Source organism: Thamnophis elegans, chromosome Z (genome assembly GCF_009769535.1).
Source record: "Thamnophis elegans isolate rThaEle1 chromosome Z, rThaEle1.pri, whole genome shotgun sequence".
Lineage (NCBI taxonomy): Eukaryota > Metazoa > Chordata > Lepidosauria > Squamata > Colubridae > Thamnophis > Thamnophis elegans.
The window spans coordinates 37,918,125-37,937,002 of record NC_045558.1 but is presented as its reverse complement, the minus strand read 5'-3'; the positions used below and the strand labels follow the sequence as shown (position 1 = coordinate 37,937,002).

The window sequence follows — 18,878 nt, the reverse complement described above, 5'->3', positions numbered from 1 at the left end:
CCCAAAAAAGGGAGGTTGGAGACTAGACCTTAGTTTTTAAGGATAGCTGGGTCCAGAGAAGGCTTCTTAAGGAGGGGTCTTCCCACCGCTTCCTTCATAGGTTGCGGGAAAGATCCCTCCTGCAGAGACATGTTCCTGATCCTCTGGAGCCAGCCTCGTGTTACCTCCCTGCTGGTTGAGACCAAGCACGGGTCCAGTAAACAGGTGGAGGCACTTATCTCTCCCATGGCCTTGTCCACTTCCTCAGGGGTGACAAGCTGGAACTCATTCCAAGAAGTCTGATCAAGGCCCTCCCTCGGCACCTCCACTGGTACTGTCCAAATTCCTCAGCCCTTCCCTGTAAGGGCTGCTCCGTGTCCTCTCCTTTCAGGAGGGAGCAGGTTATCCTAAACAGGGCGGCCGGGCGAGATTCTGCGGACGCAATTAGAGCGGGAAAAATGTGTACATTTTGCCGCCCGTATCGCCACTAAATAAGTCCTAATAAAGGCTCTTAGTTGTGTTCGGTCGGATTCGGAGTTGCTAGCCCTCCAACGTTGCTCTAGGTGTCTCTATTGGCGCTTCATCTCCCGGAGTTCCTCGGTAAACCAAGGTGCCCTCCTGGATCCACTGCTGTGGAGAGGCCACAAAGGCGCAATCCGATCTAGTGCCTCAGTGGCCGCTGTATTCCAGGCGGCGACCAAGGACTCTGTTGGATTGTGGGCAAGGGAGTCAGGTATCTCTCCAAGCTTCTTCTGAAATCTCAATGGGTTCATCAGGCGCCTGGGCGGAACCATTTAATCGATTTCACCTCCCTGCAGTGGGGAAGTAGCTTCCGAAAGTCAAGCCTCAGCAGGAAGTGATCTGACCATGACAAGGGCGAGATCTCTATTCCCCTTAGTTCAAGATCACGTCTCCACTGCCCCGAGATTAAAATAGAGAGGGAAAGCAAGTTAAAAAGACCCATCTTGCACTCAATCTTAGTGGGGCTGGACCTCATTCATGAGGTCAACAGCCCCAGTCCTGCCGGAATAGCCAGGTCTTAGTAGACTTTAGGAAGGCCGAGAAAGTGAGGAGGGTCCGGATCTCTGGGGGTAGATCGTTCCATAGGGCCGGGGCAGCTACAGAGAAGGCCCTCCCTTGAGGAGCCGCCAGACGACATTGTCTAGTCGACGGCACCTGGAGAAGGCCCATCCTGTGTGATCTTATCGGACGCTGGGAGGTATATGGCAGAAGACGGTCTCGTAGATATCCGGGTCCTAAGCCATGTAGGACTTTAAAGGTGATAACCAGCACCTTGAAGCGCATTCAGAGACCGATAGGGAGCCAGTGCAGCTCGCAGAGGATGGGTGTAATATGGCGTATCTCACTACACCCAGTATCGCTCGCGCGGCTGCATTCTGGACCAATTGTAGTCTCCGAACACTTTTCAGGGGCAGCCCCATATAGAGCGTGTTACAGTAGTCAAGTCTTGAGGTGATGAGGGCGTGAGTGACCATTTGAAGTGCCTCCCGGTCCAGGTAGGGCCGCAACTGGTGCACCAGGCGAACCTGGGCAAAAGCTCCCCTGGTCACAGCTGTCAAATGGTGTTCTAGTGTCAGCTGCGGGTCCAGGAGGACACCCAAGTTGTGGGCCCTCTCTGAGAGGTGTAAAGTTTCACCCCCCAGGCTTAAAGATGGAATATCTGGACTATCCTTGGGGGGCAACATCCATAGCCACTACAAAACCTTTTTGCGTAGGTGTTAATTTCGTACAAGCGGTTCATGCAGTTCAAATAGCTGAAAACCAGTGATGGATTGGATTGGATTTGGATTGGATTTATTCGATTTGTAAGCCGCCCTATTCCCCGAAGGGACTCAGGGGGGCTGAACAAAAGCCAAGGGAAGGGGAACAAATACAGAAAAGTAAGACAAAAACAGGACAACAATACAAACGATTTAAAAAACACAGCAAGCACAGCAAATTCGAGTAGGGGGGGAACTCAACCCCAGGCTTGCTGGGACAGCCAGGTCTTAACGGCTGTCCGGAAGGCCTGAAGGGTGGCGAGGGTCCGAATCTCCACAGGGAGCTCGTTTCAAAGGGCCGGAGCAGCCACAGAGAAGGCCCTCCTCCGGGTGATCGACAGCCGGCATTGGCTGGCAGATGGAATTCGGAGGAGGCCTAATCTGTGGGATCTAATGGATCTATGGGAGGTAATTGGCAGGAGGCGGTCTCTCAAGTATGTAGATGATGTAGGGGAAGAGTGTCTCATCTTCGCTTCTCTCCTGTGAACCTGGAACGGTGCAGAAAAAGGGGGCCAAAGTCTGGGGTGGCTGAGGCGGATTGAAGGGGGAGCATGTGTTGGCTGAAAGGGCGTTAAGTCCCCCACCCGCATCTTCACCATCTTCCGTCACCCCCTTCCACTGAAAGAGTGTAATGGAAAACAAGCTGCAGGCATTGCTGGTATATCAAAGGATTTTCATACTCGCTGCAGCGATGGTATTTTTCAAAAAGATAAAGCGGAGGAGGAAATGGAGGAGAAGGGTGAGAGAGGCTCCAGCCGAGGCCAGGAATGGCGGTCACTGGAAGAGGTATTTGGCCAATCTCCAGGTGCCCCGCCTATCCGAAATTTGTAACGCTGAAAGTGAGATGGACTGAATAATGGCGCTGTCTGAGGCGGCACTCCTGGGGCAGCAGCGGGTGGCGATGGTCGCAATAGATGGAGCCGAGATCGAAAGTCCAGAAACCGTGTTTAAAAGGAGCCAGGTGTCGAGTAACAGGGGGCCCCGTAGCGGCGACGGCAGAGTGGAGGAGAGGCCGCGCCAGAGGAAAGGCCGAGCCAAGTAGAAAGGGAGGGGGATGCCCGGGAGAGCCGCGGTGGCGGCAGATAGAACCGCTCGCCCAATCTCGCCCAGTACTGTCACAGGCTGACCACCCTCTCCGTGGGGCAATGAATAGTCCAGCACAGGTCCATGAGCTTACCACGGCCGAAGAAATGAGGCCAAAAACGCCACCAGCGCAACGCCATCTGACACTGTCACCGACCAGCGCCGTTGACCAGCACGAAAACCACCAAGGGCGGCAACACCGACCGGGAGCCGCCCGAACGCGGCAACCCCCCAGATAGCCGCCTCTCTGGGTCCCCTGAATCCTGATCTCCTGCAGGAGCCCCTTCCCGCACAGCTTCCAGGGTTAGTTCCATAAGTTTTCAAACGCTTTGGAGACAAAATATTAAAATCCTAAACAACCATTCACTATAGACACAAGGAGAAAACTGAATCTTACAATGAACTTACAATTATACATAACGTTCAAATCATCCCACTCTTATACATTAAATACATTATTGTCCTTTATATGTCATATGATCAAGCACTCTATTTCATAGCAAAAAACCTTCATAATAGTGACTATAACTTTCTGGTAGTACATAAATAAACAATTTCATTTCCAAGTTTTTTGTCTAACCATTGGTAAAACAAATCCCATACCTTATAAAATTGCTCATTCTCCTGTTCTCTAATTTCAAATGTAAGTTTATTCATTTCAGCACATTCCATTATTTTCCGAATAGTTTCCTCCTGTGTTGGTTTTTTCTCATTTTTCCAATTTTTTGCAAATACAATTCTAGCAGCTGTTAAGACATTTACAATCAAATATTTCAAGTCTTTATTGTATGTTTCTGGTATGATATCCAATAAAAAAAGTTCTGGTTTTAAGTCTATGTGTTTATGTATCGTTTTCTCCAACCACATGTGAATTTTAGTCCAATATCTTTTAGCTTCAGTACAAGTCCACCACATGTATGAGCCTGGCATCTGATGACATTTCCAGCATTTTTCGGATTTGTTCTTAGACATACTTGCAATTCTCGTTGAAGATAAATGCCACCTGTAAAACATCTTATACAAATTCTCTTTATATGCAGTTGACATTGTCATTTTATAGTTTTGAGACCACCGTTTTTGCCATTTCTCTAGGTCAGTCCCATGCTCAAAATTTTCCCCCCAAGCTAACATAGTTTCTTTAACTTGTTCTTCCTGTAGCTTCACCTCTAATAGGTAGCCATAAAGTTTTTTAATTACTTTTTCATCAGTACCTGTTAAGATTTTATCTGATTCAGTGAGGATGCAGTTTTTTAAAGGGCAAAGTGGCTGAAGAACTTGAAAAGTTTGAAGAGAATTAAAATGACTCCTCCTTCCCTATTCTCATAGTCTAGCTATGGAAATAGTTGCTTTAGTCCAGCAAGATTCTGTCTATAGGTGTGAAAAAGAATAAAGGAAATACTATTAAGTAATTTCAAATGCCTCTCTTGGTTCTTGGCACCTAAAACAAATTTAATTTATGCATTTGTAAGGGCTGAATGTTGCTTTGAAAGACATTTTTATTTTAAAATGAATTTTCCATCATAATTAATTTTGTGCTCAATAATGAGGTAATCCTTAAGTTTTCAAAGGTTGTACATAGGAAAACCAATAGACAGTAGTGCGGTGCACTTATGTCCATAATGTAGCTCATTATTTTAAAGTGTATCTCATTTAGAATCAATGCTAGCTTTTAAAATATTTTCTCTAGAAAAATATAATATATTCTACTAAAATAATTCACAAAACCCAAATTTTCATTTCTTAAGTAATAGTGATTATCTGTGATTATCAATAACAGCAGCATTGAATCTGATTAGAAAAAATGCATTCATTTTTCTTCAGAGACTTTTGATTGTCTTCTCCTATGTAGCCTTAAGCAATACATTTCCAATTCATTTAGAATTTAAATAGATGTTTTTATACTTTTAAATCTTACTTGATTTTCTTTTCAGATATTAACCATATAAAAAATCAGATAAATAGCTTACTATTTGTTAAGAAAGTATGTGATTCAAGAATACTGAGGCTACAGTCAGGAAAAGTAAGTATGTTTCATGTATTGCAATTATACATAACCATCTGAGCCAACTATGAGACTTTATTTTCTAAATCAAATAATAGAGCTCAGTGTTATCAGAATATTTTGCATTGTTTTCAATAGTTAATGAATGTCAGTAACTTGAATTTGTCAGATTAGGTTCTCATATCACATCAGTCTAAAAAAAAGAAATTAATTTTGCTGTATACCTGATTGCTACTGAACTAAGATCCTAGCTCAAGGTAAAGAATCTATTGCATATCCATTATCAAGCAAACTTTTAAATTGTACATGCAAGTTAAAGTAAAATAGTTAACTTTATTTATGAATCTCTGTACCTAAAATCTTATGAGAAGACAACATCGCTGATTTTTATATGTAGCAAAAATAAGCCATGTTGTATAAATATTGCATAGCCATGTCTATTAATGTATTGTACCTTTATTCAGGAAATAGATACTGTGAAACTGGCTGCAAATTTTGGAAAACTTTGCACAGTCCCTCTGGACAACATTCTAGTAAACAATGTTGCACTACAGTTTTTTATGGGTAAGAAAACAGTAGTTGGAAATGCATATATATGCAGGATTAAAACTGTAGTATTGTAATAGGATGCTATAAATGTGCATGTATTTACCTAAAAATGAATAAAGATAACTGTGAGGACTGTTTTGATCCCTTCTATTTTTTTATTCCCCAAATTGATTTAATAAAAAGATGGGTGTTTCTCTTTCTCAAATATCTACACAGTTAAGTAAGCTCTTGAATTAACAATCAAACTCTCTTGCATTATGACATATCACAATGTTTTTGGCCTTTGCAGAGCTGAGGTGGGTATGGCCTGTGCAGGCTGCGTTCAGCCCTGGGGCTGCCAGTTTGACACGCTTGCTGTAGGCCATAGAAATGTAAACAACTTCTGTCATTAACAGAATGTATGAATGTACATTAACATTAATGTATTAACAAAATACATTAGTATTTTATGCCGATTAGTATCAGCTTTCTTCCATAAAAATATCAAGCAAAATAAAATAACTTACTGAGATTTGTATTTAATTTCTATGGTGGTTACTGCTTAAAAAAAGATATTCTATTTTGAACATTCATGTCAATGAATCTGAATATGCATGAAATCCATAAAACACTTTGTTTTCAATTCAGAAACAATTGCTTTATTCACAGTATTCCGTTGAAACATTCTTGAGTTGGCTGCATTATATCAATACAAAAATTTGAATAGCTTGAATGTTTCATGTTTTATCAGGCCACATCATAAAATTCTATCTTGTAGCTTTTGAAAGCAGTGGAAATTCAAAAGAAACTGTATGCTCTCTTGCTCACTGCCCAAGGATCACAAGAATAACTAATCTGCAAATGTATCACTTTTCTTTCAATTATTTCCTCCAGTAAAAGCTACCTGAACATTAGGTAGTCAAGAAGAAAATAAAACGTAGTCAATCCACTGGCACAATTGGGGTTTCTTTCAATAGTGTTTCAAAGTTCTTCATGTACTTGCCTAAGCTTTGTGTACACTCCACACCATTACCTACGTACTAGATTCATCCAGAGGTTTTAGCAAAGCGAGATATTTAAGGCATATTTTGGCTGCCATAATTTTAAAAATTACTTTTGGCTTATTAGAATGAGAACATGTAGCCATGTAACATTCCCATCACTATTGTTTCATTAGCTACCAGTGTGTTTCCAAGTACAATACAGGTAATCCTTGAGCTACGACAGTCCATTCAAAGAATGTTCAAAGTTACAATGCAACCCCAAATACTAAATATAATTGTTTTGAAGTTACAAATTATTATCCTCCCCATGATCACTCACCCTTGCAACTGACTTTAGAGAGGCTGCAGCACACCCACTTACCTATTTCCCTCCATTTTGCCTGCCCAGATCCTCAGAGGTCCCCAGAACCCAGTATATATAGGCTTGCTTTGCCAATATACTGGGTTCTATGCATTCCTTCCCACCCCACACTCCCCTATCACCATTTGCTTATTTACTTTTGGATGATTTTAGGAAGTCAGTGGAGAGAAGGCCGTTCCTTCGCTGGGCCAAATGCCATAATCAAGAAGAAGAAATCCTATCTCTTTTGTTTCCATGGGAATCATTTCCCCTCAGACAGCATAAACCACTAGGATATCTTTTTAGCCCTGCCAGTGTAAGACTAGTGCTGGCGGAGCTAAGAAGAAATTGAAGTAGTAGGATTGGAATGGAAGTCTCTACGCTGACTTCCTGAGCTTATCAAAAAGTAAGTAAGCGAAAGGTGATGGGGTGGGGTATGGAAGAGACCCGTAGGGCTTTGGGGAAATCAAAGGGTGGCAGGAAGGCCATGGGATATATTAAGAGGATGAGGGGAAGGCCTCCTGGGAGTGGCTGTGCATGCATTAGGCCTCCCTCAGTTTCTCCCATACCTGAGTCACCCCATGTTCTACTTACTGTAACAATCCATGCATTCGTTTAACAAATGCATTGAGCAAAGCAGAGACAAGGAGGTCATTAGTTAGGTGCTTCATTTAACATAGTCCCTGACTTCAGACAATGGGCAGGGTCTATTAATTTTGTAAGTTGAGGACTACTTGTGCTAGTTAATAACTTGTGTCACTCAGGAACTGAGTATTTGAATTTCCAGATAGATTCTAACCAGTTCAAATGAATAGAAAATGCCTTTCATAACTTCTTTAGAGTTCAAAATTTAACTGTTTTATCTAAAGTTGTTACATTTGATGTAATATTTTAAAGATATTTTTGTGTTGGTTTATTGTAGATTTATATTGTTGATCTAACTATACACTTCTTACAATGTGCAGATTGAAACATTATATAAACATATAGCAAAAGACACAATACAAACAGAAGGGTCGCCAACTGGCGGTCTGCATTTAGAACCTAAAATATGTAGTAGTACATAAAGAAAATCAGTCATGTGCAAAAGATGACTTCTTATACTTCAAGGGCCAAATAACATAATATGTCATGGTAGCACAGGGATTAGAATCCAACAGGTTCCAGAGAACAGTAGTGGAAAAATTTGAGTAGATCGGAGAACTGGTAGCAGAAATTTTCAGTAGTTCGGAGAATTAGCAAATGCCACCTCTGGCTTGCCGAAGAGTAGGTTGGTAATGGAGATTTTGCAGTATCTTTTCCCTGGAGTGGGGTGGGAATGGAGATTTTGCAATATCCTTCCCCTGCCATGTCCACCAAAGCATGCCCACCAAGCCACACCATGCCCACCAAACCACAGCCACAGAATCAGTAGTAAAAAAATGTGAATTTCACCACTGATTAGAATGCAGTATTGTAGGCTAACTCTGCCCACTTCTGGGAGATCGATCCTGACTGGTCAAGATAGACTCAGTCATCCATCTTTCCGAGGTCAATAAAATGAGGACTCAGATTGTAGAGAGCAATCAATATGTAAAGCCCTGTGGAGCATATGTAAGTCTATGTGCTTTTTAATAGTGCATCACTTTTAGAAAACATTGCTTCAGAAAATCAGTGTGAATGTAGTTGGCATTTGGAAGGAAGGAAGGAACGAAGGAAGGAAGAAAGAAAGAAAGAAAGAAAAAGAAAGAAAGAAAGAAAGGAAGGCTTCCATCAATTATAACATATTTTAAATATAACCATTATAATATGGTTGAATTGTTTATTTAATGATTTTTTTTTTTTTAAGATTACATGCAGCAGATGGGAGGTCAAGCACATCTTTTTTTCTGGATAACAGTAGAAGGATACAGGGTTACAGCTCAGAAACAGCTGGAAGTATTGCTGAACCATCAGAAGGATGGAATGCATCAAACAACACAAACCAAAGGTCTATTAAGAACAGCTGCAGTTGGAATATATGATCAGTATTTATCAGAAAAGGTAACAATTGGTTCTTTGAAAACAAAAACCATGTTTTATAAAACATCTATCTACAAATAGATTTGTAGAAGTGAATAATTTGAAAAAATTCTGAAAATCAATAGTCTTGGCATTCAAAGTTATTACAATGTCTAACCAATTGAATAAAATATATAGAACAAGATGAAATAACTATTGATTACTGAAAATAACGGTACTTAAAACTTTATTATGATCAGATTAACATAACATTTAATATAAAAAGTAAAAAAAAATCATACAATATAATTGAGGTAGCAAATACAGTAGTACGTTGTTACTCATTGTTACTTGGTTCCAGGAGTTACTCATTGTTACTTGGTTCCAGGAGTACCAAAAACAATGTGTACCAAACAATTTTTCCCATAAGAAATAAAATAGTGAATCATAATTCAGCTGACACTGACAAGTTCTAGCTTGTGCGTTGAGTACCAAACAAATGATAAGTACTGGGACAAAATTTTCACATCAAAATGCGTTGAGTACAAAACTCAATGAGTTTCAAAGTAGTTGATTACCTAGTACCTTTGATTAAAATTCATCAAAAGATAGTGAAGTCTGCCATACTAGGTGCTAAAATAATAATAAAAGGAATCACAGTTGGAAGAATATATTACAAGTAGTCATCTTAAAATTGTTTAAGACAACTATGGCAAGAAAGGCTGTAAAATGGCACAAAACTCATGGTCGTAAGTCGAGGAATAAAATTGTATGCAAACTAATCTTGAATGGCAATAAAATTGAACATAGAAAATTACCCCATATACACAGGGTACTCTCTAGAATCTCTAGAAAGTGCATAAAACAGTACAATCGTGCATACAAGAAGTAACTATTAAAACATTTGGCCTAAAATAGAAGATATATCTCTGAAAAGCAATTAACTGCTGTGTTAAAAAAAGTACAAAGGAGCTTAGGAAACATATTACAAAGCTTAGAAAGAAAAATAAGTCTGAGGAGAAAAACAATTATTGATAATATTATGAAGAAATCAGAAACTTCCTGTTCTTACATGTTGCCACACAAAATTTTGCCATATTATATGTCATGGAAGATTTCTTGTCAGAAAATAGCAAAGATTATAGAAATGCCTGGGATGATCTTGAAAGTATATAAGCAGTAATATGATATAAGTACTTTTTACATGTTTATTGTATTGGCAAGCAACATATGCTCACTTGTTTCTACCTTCCCATCTCCATTGGTCCACAATAATTCAGGATAGTAGAATTTTTTAATATAAAGGGGGCCTCACACCTTGCCAGGATGAAGGTTGTCCTATGATTTGAGTAAACGAAATGTATAAGCTAATTTTACCATGTTTTAGACACTCACATATACAAAGATGGTTTACTAAGAAAAATTGAATTGTGGCATGACTGATAAATATCACCATAATAAATATTTCTATAATTAATGTAGATGTAGTTTTGATATCTATATTTTATATAACTATATGACAGCCAAACATCCAGTTCATTTTTCCAAAAATCTTGCGACACTAAACTCTGAAAAAGCCTGGTGAATGAATATAAATAAATGGTTATTTCTATTTTTAGAATTCATATTGCCTTTGTATTTGTTTTCATTCTTGTATATTCAGAAATTCCAGATCTTAAGAGTAAAGCTGTGGATATTTGAACTACCTACCTTTTTACTTTTTCTTATCCCAACCCCATATAATTATTTCAATGTGTATGTCACTTGTAAATACTCTTTCAAATACCTCAAAATTTTATGAGTGAATTGAACTACTTGAGTTATTTGCTTTTATTAAAATAAGTGACACAGTTTTTATAATTCTCTAGCTTTATTGTACCTAATAATAATGGCTGTTATTTAATTTTTATAAATAAATAAATAAATGAAAATAAACACTAAAATAATGTAATTCTGTATGGTAGGCTTCTCCAAGAATTAATATCGATGATCCATTGGTAGCAAAGCTGGAAGAAAAGTTGAATAATGAGGACCCAACTCCTGAAATTTTTGATCAGATTCAAAGAAAGGTAAACTGTTTTATTCCGATCTGCTAATCTAATTGTTAATCTGTCAATATTTATGACTTTTTGTTAATTTCTAGACTGAAATGTAGAATAATGCAAATACTTATTGCATTATTTCTTATTGCATTAATATTTTATATAACAAAGTGCTTTATGATTTAGATTACTTATTTTGCATAATATTAAGCTTTAATTTCATTAAGGTATATGAATTGATGCTGCAAGACGAAAGGTTCTATCCTTCATTCAAGCAGCATACACTTTATGTACGAATGCTTGCTGAGCTAGATATGCTAAAGGATCCTAGTTTCAGAGGATCAGATGATGGTGAAGGGGGTAAGTTGTCAACATCAGGTAGGCTTATACCTGTAAGTATCAATATGTAGGTAGGAAATAAGTAATGTTTCCTCGTTAGATAGTATTTAACTTTTTTTTTTTGCTATGCAGATGCACTAAAAATAATTTGGAAAAATTTTGCACACCTCTACATAAAAGAATTGGGAACATTTCATTTTTGGCATAATTTGGCTTTTTTGTTGCTGTTTTATTGCAATTTTCCATGGTAATGTGTTGTGCATGCTTTGATTCTGAAAAGGGGCTTCATATCTCATAGGTGTGAATTTGCTAGTCATTAAAGGAATATGATTATTTTCATACTTCTACAAGAACCTGAAAAAACATGTTCCTTCTTTAAGAATAACTTTTAGGAGTAAAATTAAATATGGCCTTTTCTTAAGCTTATGCAGAAACTCTTAATGTCTAACACTCTTGTCTCTAATCTTTATATTAAATGTATTTCTACAGTTATAAACAAAGCATAAGCTTGGCTACCCCCTAGTGGCCTATGTTGACAATAGCATAAATTTTCATTTAAATTTTAGCAGTCAATAGAGCTAAGGATTCCCTGCTAGTAATTAATTTGTTTCAACTTATTTAAAAGAGATGGATGGAAATTCACTATTTCAATTTATATTTCCTAAGTTTTATGACTTCAGAGTTGTAATGCCTTAGCTTTTTCTTTCTTTATAATGATCTTAAGTTGTAATAATGTTTAGTTCCTATTGTGTTAAATAGTAAGATTATCCATTATAAATAAATTAATATTTTTAAATAAGCAGGGAGAAATCATATCTCTAAAAACAAGATAAAAAGTGTGATTAAAAGCAATATCATAAGTGAGGTGTTATAATACTTTGTACCTAGGCAGTGTCCTAAAATTTACATGTCAGTTCAATTTCTTATCACTCTCATTACCTAATATGGAGTTAAAATAAATGGATTTAGGGTGAAGAAAACATGGTGATTAACTAGTTAATATTTTAATGTATTAACCAGTTAATCACTACCATGTTTCCCCAAAAATAAAACAAGGTCTTATTTTCTTTTGGCCCCAAAAATAAGCACTTAGCTTTATTTTCGGAGAGATATTATTTTTGAGGTGCAGTAGGCGGTGAGCATGGTCACCTCATGGCTTCTGCTGTGTTGCAATATTTAGGGGGGCTTATTTTCAGGGGAGGGCTTATTTTAGTTCATGCGTTCAAAAGCCCAATTGGGCTTTTATTCAGGGACGTCTTATTTCGGGAAAACAGGGTATTATTTTTTTCATCCTGACTCCAAATATTTTATGTGTGTATATAATTCTAAATTCATGTTTCAATGTATATTTCTATTGTATGGCTTTTTATTTTAAAAAATATTCTCTTCACACAGAATCATTTAATGGATCCCCTACAGGCAGCATTAATTTGGTAGGTTCTTTTTCAACATTATAGAAGTTCAAAATATTACTCATTTATTTAAGACAAGAGCAACCAATGAAACAAAAACAACACTATAAAGAAAATTTTACATTTTTTAAAAGACCACTGTATTCTGTTGATATTTGTTTAAAAGAAGTGAAAGTATATATGTATAAATAAGTGAGAAAAGGGTTTGATTTTTTGATCATTTGATTTGTTTGGTCGTCCTGGTCATCATATATCAGAAAGAGTGATTATCAGAAAAATAATTACTTTCCAATTATATATTCTGTGTCGCTTTAAAAAAAAAATCCCTTTACCTTAAATAGGTAAAGCATTTTTACAAGTTCTCTGTTTGCACAAAAAGTGGCAGATAATATATTTTAATTAGAACTTTGAGTTTTATTTTTCATTATGACATTGATAAAGTAAATGGTGAGTAAATAAAAGTTAGAATATAGTTTTGTTTTTGAGACTACTTTATTTTATAAGTAGTTAAGTAGCTAGTTACAAGAAAAATGTGTGGTTAAAGGCAATAGAACAAAATATACATAGCGCTATTTAAAAATCTAACAGTGTTGGAAAATTTAAAAGGATCAGTAAAAAAAGGTAAAATTCACAACATTAACAAATTATCAAAAATCCTGGCAGAATAAAAATGTCTGTTTGACATCAGAAAATAGAAATGATAGTACTGGTATACCTAATTTGGAATAAATTCCAAAGTTAGAAGACTGCATTGAAAAAAAAACTTTCCATTTGTGCAATAATATTTCTGGAATATAAATAATAACTCTGGATTTCCTTTCACCCACTAGTCACTGGATGATCTTTCAAATGTGTCTGCTGATGAGTTGATACAGCTACATGCATGCATTTCAGATACTGGTGAGTTTCATATAGGTATTTGTGTTTTTATGAGAAGGTAAAGTAACTAACTGATTAACTTTTTAATTAACTATTTGTTTAATATAATTTTTAGCCATTATCATCATTTATTTTCTTGGTCGTAATATGCGGAAAATCAAAGAAGAAAAACTTAAATTAGCTAATAAAAGTCTTACTTGCATATTTAAGATTAATTTTAAATTTACATCTAGTAAAAATGCCTGTCTTATTATCCTTTTTCATGTACCATTTGAGAGTTCAATTTTCATTTCTGTGGTTCTTTCATTCTCTGAACATGTATTTTTTTCACTTGTGATATTTTTTCTTTTATTCAATCAATCATTCTATAAAACCAAAGAATTAACCTCAATATATTAGAATATGCTAAAGATACGATAACAATATGCATTGCTGTCCCCGAATTATGGATTTTACTAACATCTGATATATAACACTTAACTCAGTGCTCTATCACCTTTGATAGTACTACAGATCATTTAATGATCATTCAAAGTTTCAATGTACCTTCCAAAAACTATATACAATTCTGTTTCAAAATTATGAATTCTACAGAAGTCATTCAGGCATTTGCCCTTATGAATGACTGTAGAATTCTTCTGTAGAATTCTTAACTGTGCAGAAATGCTGCAGCACACCCAAATATCTACCCCCCCCCCCCCGCATCCTGCCATGCCAGATCCTCAAAGGTACTTGCCTTGCACCATTGAAAACAGGAGATAGATAGTGTCTTATCTTTCCCTCTCTGTTCGGTCTTAATGTTAATGGTCTCTTTGACCTCTCTTTCAAACCAGTGGTTCTTTCTGTCCACATTCTGTTTGAAAGCCATTATATTAAGATTGAACAGCCCTCTCTCAACAGAGGCGGGGGGATATGACACCACCACCTGTCCCCTGTTTACAACACAGTTCTTTCAGCAGTTCCAAGAAGGTTCCACACCCATTTGCACTAAGCAGATGACCCTGAGGATATAGGTAAACCTTCAGTGGCTCTCAGAAAGAGAGAGTAAGGAATATAAGCCCTTCCATTCGCCACCATTCAGTCAGAATTGAAGAAGCTTCTTGGATGAGAAGTGAAATATCCTCAAGGAAAATAAAGTCCAGTTGCCTTTTGAAAGCACCTTTGGGTGAATCTATTAAAGTTTTCCAATTTGACTAGGTAATAATTTTTTGCAAGAGATTAATCTAAAATATGGCCAGAAAAAGTTGATCTTCTATTATGACAAATAGCATAAATATTGTTAATTCATCTACCCTTAATTAAAATTACTTATCTTTTATAGAGGAAGTATAACATAAAACTCTAATTAATTTGAATAAAAAAGTTATTTCTATTTTCCTTGCATCTCTCAGATGTGGAATGAAAGTTAAGTTCCAGAAATTTATGTAAGTTTTCTTGTAACAGTAAATAATATATACATATAAACTCATCATATCATTTCCTTTTGAAATAAATAGGGAAAAATAGAATAACACTAAAGAATTTCATGCAGCATGCATGTCCATATTGATTTGACTCCTCTCATTTTCAGCAGTTTTTCATTTCATATTTCTTCCACTATTTCCATCTTTCTTTTCGTCTATCCATTATTATTTGTTTTAATTGATAGTCTATGCTGATTATGACCCATATGCTATGGCAGGAGTTTGTAATGACCATGGGAGGACATATGCATTATATACTATAACTGTTCAACGTCGAACTGTGACTGCTAATGATGAATGGAAAACATATCGCCGCTACAGTGATTTCCATGACTTCCATATGAGAATTACTGAACAGGTAATTTGAAATTATCTTGGTTTGTTTACTTTTTGAGAAAAAACATTCATTAATTAAAATTAGCAATGGATAAATTTCATTTTGCTTGCTTGAAATCAACTGATTTTAGCTTATCTTATTCTTAAAACAATTCCACAGTACCTTGATTACACATTTAAACTGGTGTAAGCTAATTGGAACCTGATGAAATTTGCATTCCAGACTGTCTGGTTCCAAACTTCAACTATGTTATTATTATTATTATTTTATCTTTTATAACCCATGTACATTGACTTCTTGCAAATATACTTTTTACAAACAATTGCAAAATGTTTCTTAATTGCATTACTCTAGATGTTAATATTGACACAATGTTGAAGGCTGACACAACTAAATATTCATACATGTAGAAAATCTTGTTAGCATGTATGAAAAAAAGAGAATGTAAACTGGGCAACATCTCTTCTTTTTGATAGCTAATTTAGATACTGAGAAAATTTATACTGATCTGTTGTTACTCAAATCTATACCTTCAAGCTAGAGTGGCCGAGTCCAGAAACTGGTGATTGTAAATTCCAAGTGTAATTAGCTAACGATGTAAACATAATGTTTTATCATAGTTAATTCTAATTTTCTTATTTATTAAATGTAAATGCCACCTAGCTCTCAGCAACTCTGTGTGGTGATATCTTTACGAAATTAATCAGTAGTACTCTCTCTTGCTGAAATGCTACAACATATGTGTGTGTTTATAATAAATTCTATTTGTTTTTAGTTTGAAAACCTAGGAAATTTATTGAAGCTTCCTGGTAAAAAAACATTCAACAATATGGATAGAGATTTCTTAGAAAAAAGGAAAAAAGATTTAAATTCATACTTACAGGTATGTTCTCATATTCAGATTCTTAATTAAAGATGAGTGCATTTTTTATTTCCCTCCCCCATTTTGAGGAAAATACAATACAATTTATAGGTAATTTAGGATAGCATGCTTTGGTATTATATAAATATAATTACATAAATATTTGAAAAATACCTTAGGCCTCATTTAATGTCCACTCATTAGTGATTGAAGTTATGATAGCACTTCAGGGTGTTTGCAATACACTCATAAGTTTGTGGCCATTGCAATGTCCCCAACAATCACATGATCACAATTTGTGTGTCCTGCAACCAGATCACAATTATAATATTGCAACATCCCTTGGTCATATGACTGCCATTTGAGACTTTCACTACCAGCTTCCAACAAAGTCAATAGGAAAGATGGCTAGAGATCACAAGTGGTGATCATTTGATCATAAAATGCTGCAGTTACCTGGGATTTGCCTAACAGTAGCAAGTGGGACTGCCAGAACTGTCATAATGTTGTATCTTCACTCATTTTACTTAGCAGTTGAGTTCCTGTTAGCACAACATCATTGGTTAAAGACCACCTGTTTGGTTCTTGGGAGACTGGTACATTAAATGAGTTCACTTCCAGATGGAATCAAACCATACTTATCATACTGAGCTAATTGTCCTTAAAATTAATGTGGAATGTGTAGCTTTGGCCAAGGGAAGCTGGGTAGCATCGGTAAAATTGTTCAACAATAATTCAGTAATTCACTCCACTTGGGTAGGACTTTAGGCAGTATATTTGCATTGTATTTGTATTTTAAATTGATTTAAATATATGTATATTTGCATTGTTTTAATTTCAGACCAAAATATTCATCTTTCTAAACATAATTCTCATGTTTTACTTACTAGCTTTTGTTAACACCCGAAGTGATGAAAGCTTATCCGACTTTAGCACACTATGTGTATGATTTCTTGGAAAACAAGGCATACAATAAAGAGAAAGGAGATTTTGCTCGGAAGGTAAGTTGTATATAATATAATTTAGCAATCAGAAATTTGTAAAGAATACATTGTTTAGTCTGTTTTCATTTCATCAAAATTCAGTGGCATAGCCCTTTAACCAATATGATGCAATTAATGTATGAATTTGTTAGTTTGTATAAATACAGACTGCAAATAAGATTTTGGAATAGAACTACTGACTTATTTTCAGAGAACCAATTTTTCAATATAGAATCTTTGTAGTGAGAATATTTTCTTTTGAATGTTTCTTTGAATATGTAGAAAGTGTGGTTAATTCTAAAATTTATTCGGAAATGTAGTGTTTTTAAACATGTTAAGATTTCTGTCCTTTGATCTACCTTTAAATCTGCTGGTCATTTCAGGCATCACTTGCTTTATAGTTTCCATTTGCCTGCTCTAAAGAAAGAATGCATGTCTCCCGCTGAAATTGCTTTCTGAGGTTGTGCAACATCAAAGAATCAAAGCACAGCTTTTTTTCTCATACAGCCCTTGTCAAAACTGATCATTCAGCAGTTAGGATAAAAGTACATTCCTTTGCAAATTTTTTGCACAGGTATCTTTTTTTTTTTTTTTGCTTTGGCCATTCTTTTTAATAAATATTTTAAAATTAATTGAAGATTTAATTTAAGATTTAATAGCAGTTCTAAAAAATATTTCAACAGCAGTAGCTTCCAATAACCTGAGTTGCTTGGTTCTTCTTAAAACCTTTATGGAATTAAGCAATAAAATTTGTATTGTGTTATCTACACTGATTTTATATGTTGGATAAGAGACCAATAATTCCTTCAAGATTAAGCTGAGAACTATGCCTTGCAAATTTTTCCTATGTCTTCTAATGGTAATCTTTTGCTTGAAATTGTATCAAAAGCAATATTTTTTAAAAAAATAATTGCAGATATTTCACAAATTTCATAAATGTGATGTTTCAATTAGTTTATTATATGTGTTAAAGCAGTGGGTCTCAACCTTCCTAATGCCGCAACCCTTTAATACAGTTCCTCATCTTGTGGGGACCCCCAACCATAAAATTTTATGTTTTCTGTATTTTTTTTTGAAAATATGTGTTTTCCAATGGTCTTAGGCCTGTGAAAGGGTTGTTTGACCCCCAAAGGGGTCCCGACCCACAGGTTGAGAACCACTGTGTTAAAGGATGTTTAGTTATCCGTATAAGGCATCAAATCATACTAAAATTTAATAAACCAGCAACTTTTTAAGCATCAACATTTTTGCATAAATAAGAAAAAAATGTTTTTATTTGCTTTCTGATTTATAGAAGGCTTTTCTAAAGCAGTAATTGTAATATCTCTATTTCTTGTCTTTAGCTAAATTAACTCAAAAAGGTAGAAACATAGAAGCAAAGCTTCCATATGAGAAGGACATATGGGAAAAAGTGTTTCGGATGTTCTACTTGGGTTCTTGAAGTTTGATAAATGCAAGTTGACATATAAAATAATTTTGGAGATTAAAAAATAGACATTGTATTTCCCAAGTTATGAGGCAGTATTCTTTTTAATTTTACGGTCACTTAATGTATTTGAATCAATTGGAGTTTTTGGACAGTGACTGATAGCTTTCTTAGGCCTCGCTAAAATAACTGAACTAAATTACATATATTTGGCTTAATTGTTCTAGAAAAAGTGGTATATTCCACAAAATGTTTGAAAGTTTCTATTTGAAAACTAGATTGAAATCTAGTTTAAAGTGTAAATGGTGAACTTTAATGTGTATTTTATGCTAAATTTTATACTGTATTTTTCAAGCTTAATATATCTTTCTTGCAAATACTTGAATACAGTTAGTCCTCAATTTGTCACCACAATTGGGACTGGAATTCCCAATTGTA

The 18,878-nt window shown here is 35.7% G+C and overlaps 1 protein-coding gene across 3 annotated transcripts in view; it reads left to right on the top strand.

Annotated features, from left to right (window-relative positions):
- SNX13 (sorting nexin 13) overlaps window positions 1–18,878 on the top strand; it is a 114,113-nt gene that overhangs the window by 78,076 nt on the left and 17,159 nt on the right. For 2 of the 3 annotated variants that reach the window (XM_032234938.1, XM_032234936.1), the window contains exons 11-20: window positions 4,775–4,863; window positions 5,310–5,409; window positions 8,546–8,739; window positions 10,662–10,766; window positions 10,967–11,099; window positions 12,474–12,511; window positions 13,321–13,390; window positions 15,018–15,190; window positions 15,945–16,052; window positions 16,922–17,032. In XM_032234938.1, coding sequence (XP_032090829.1) covers window positions 4,775–4,863; window positions 5,310–5,409; window positions 8,546–8,739; window positions 10,662–10,766; window positions 10,967–11,099; window positions 12,474–12,511; window positions 13,321–13,390; window positions 15,018–15,190; window positions 15,945–16,052; window positions 16,922–17,032 — 1,121 coding nt within the window. The remainder of the gene's footprint in view (window positions 1–4,774; window positions 4,864–5,309; window positions 5,410–8,545; window positions 8,740–10,661; window positions 10,767–10,966; window positions 11,100–12,473; window positions 12,512–13,320; window positions 13,391–15,017; window positions 15,191–15,944; window positions 16,053–16,921; window positions 17,033–18,878) is intronic. The other variant, XM_032234937.1, reaches the window with a different exon arrangement.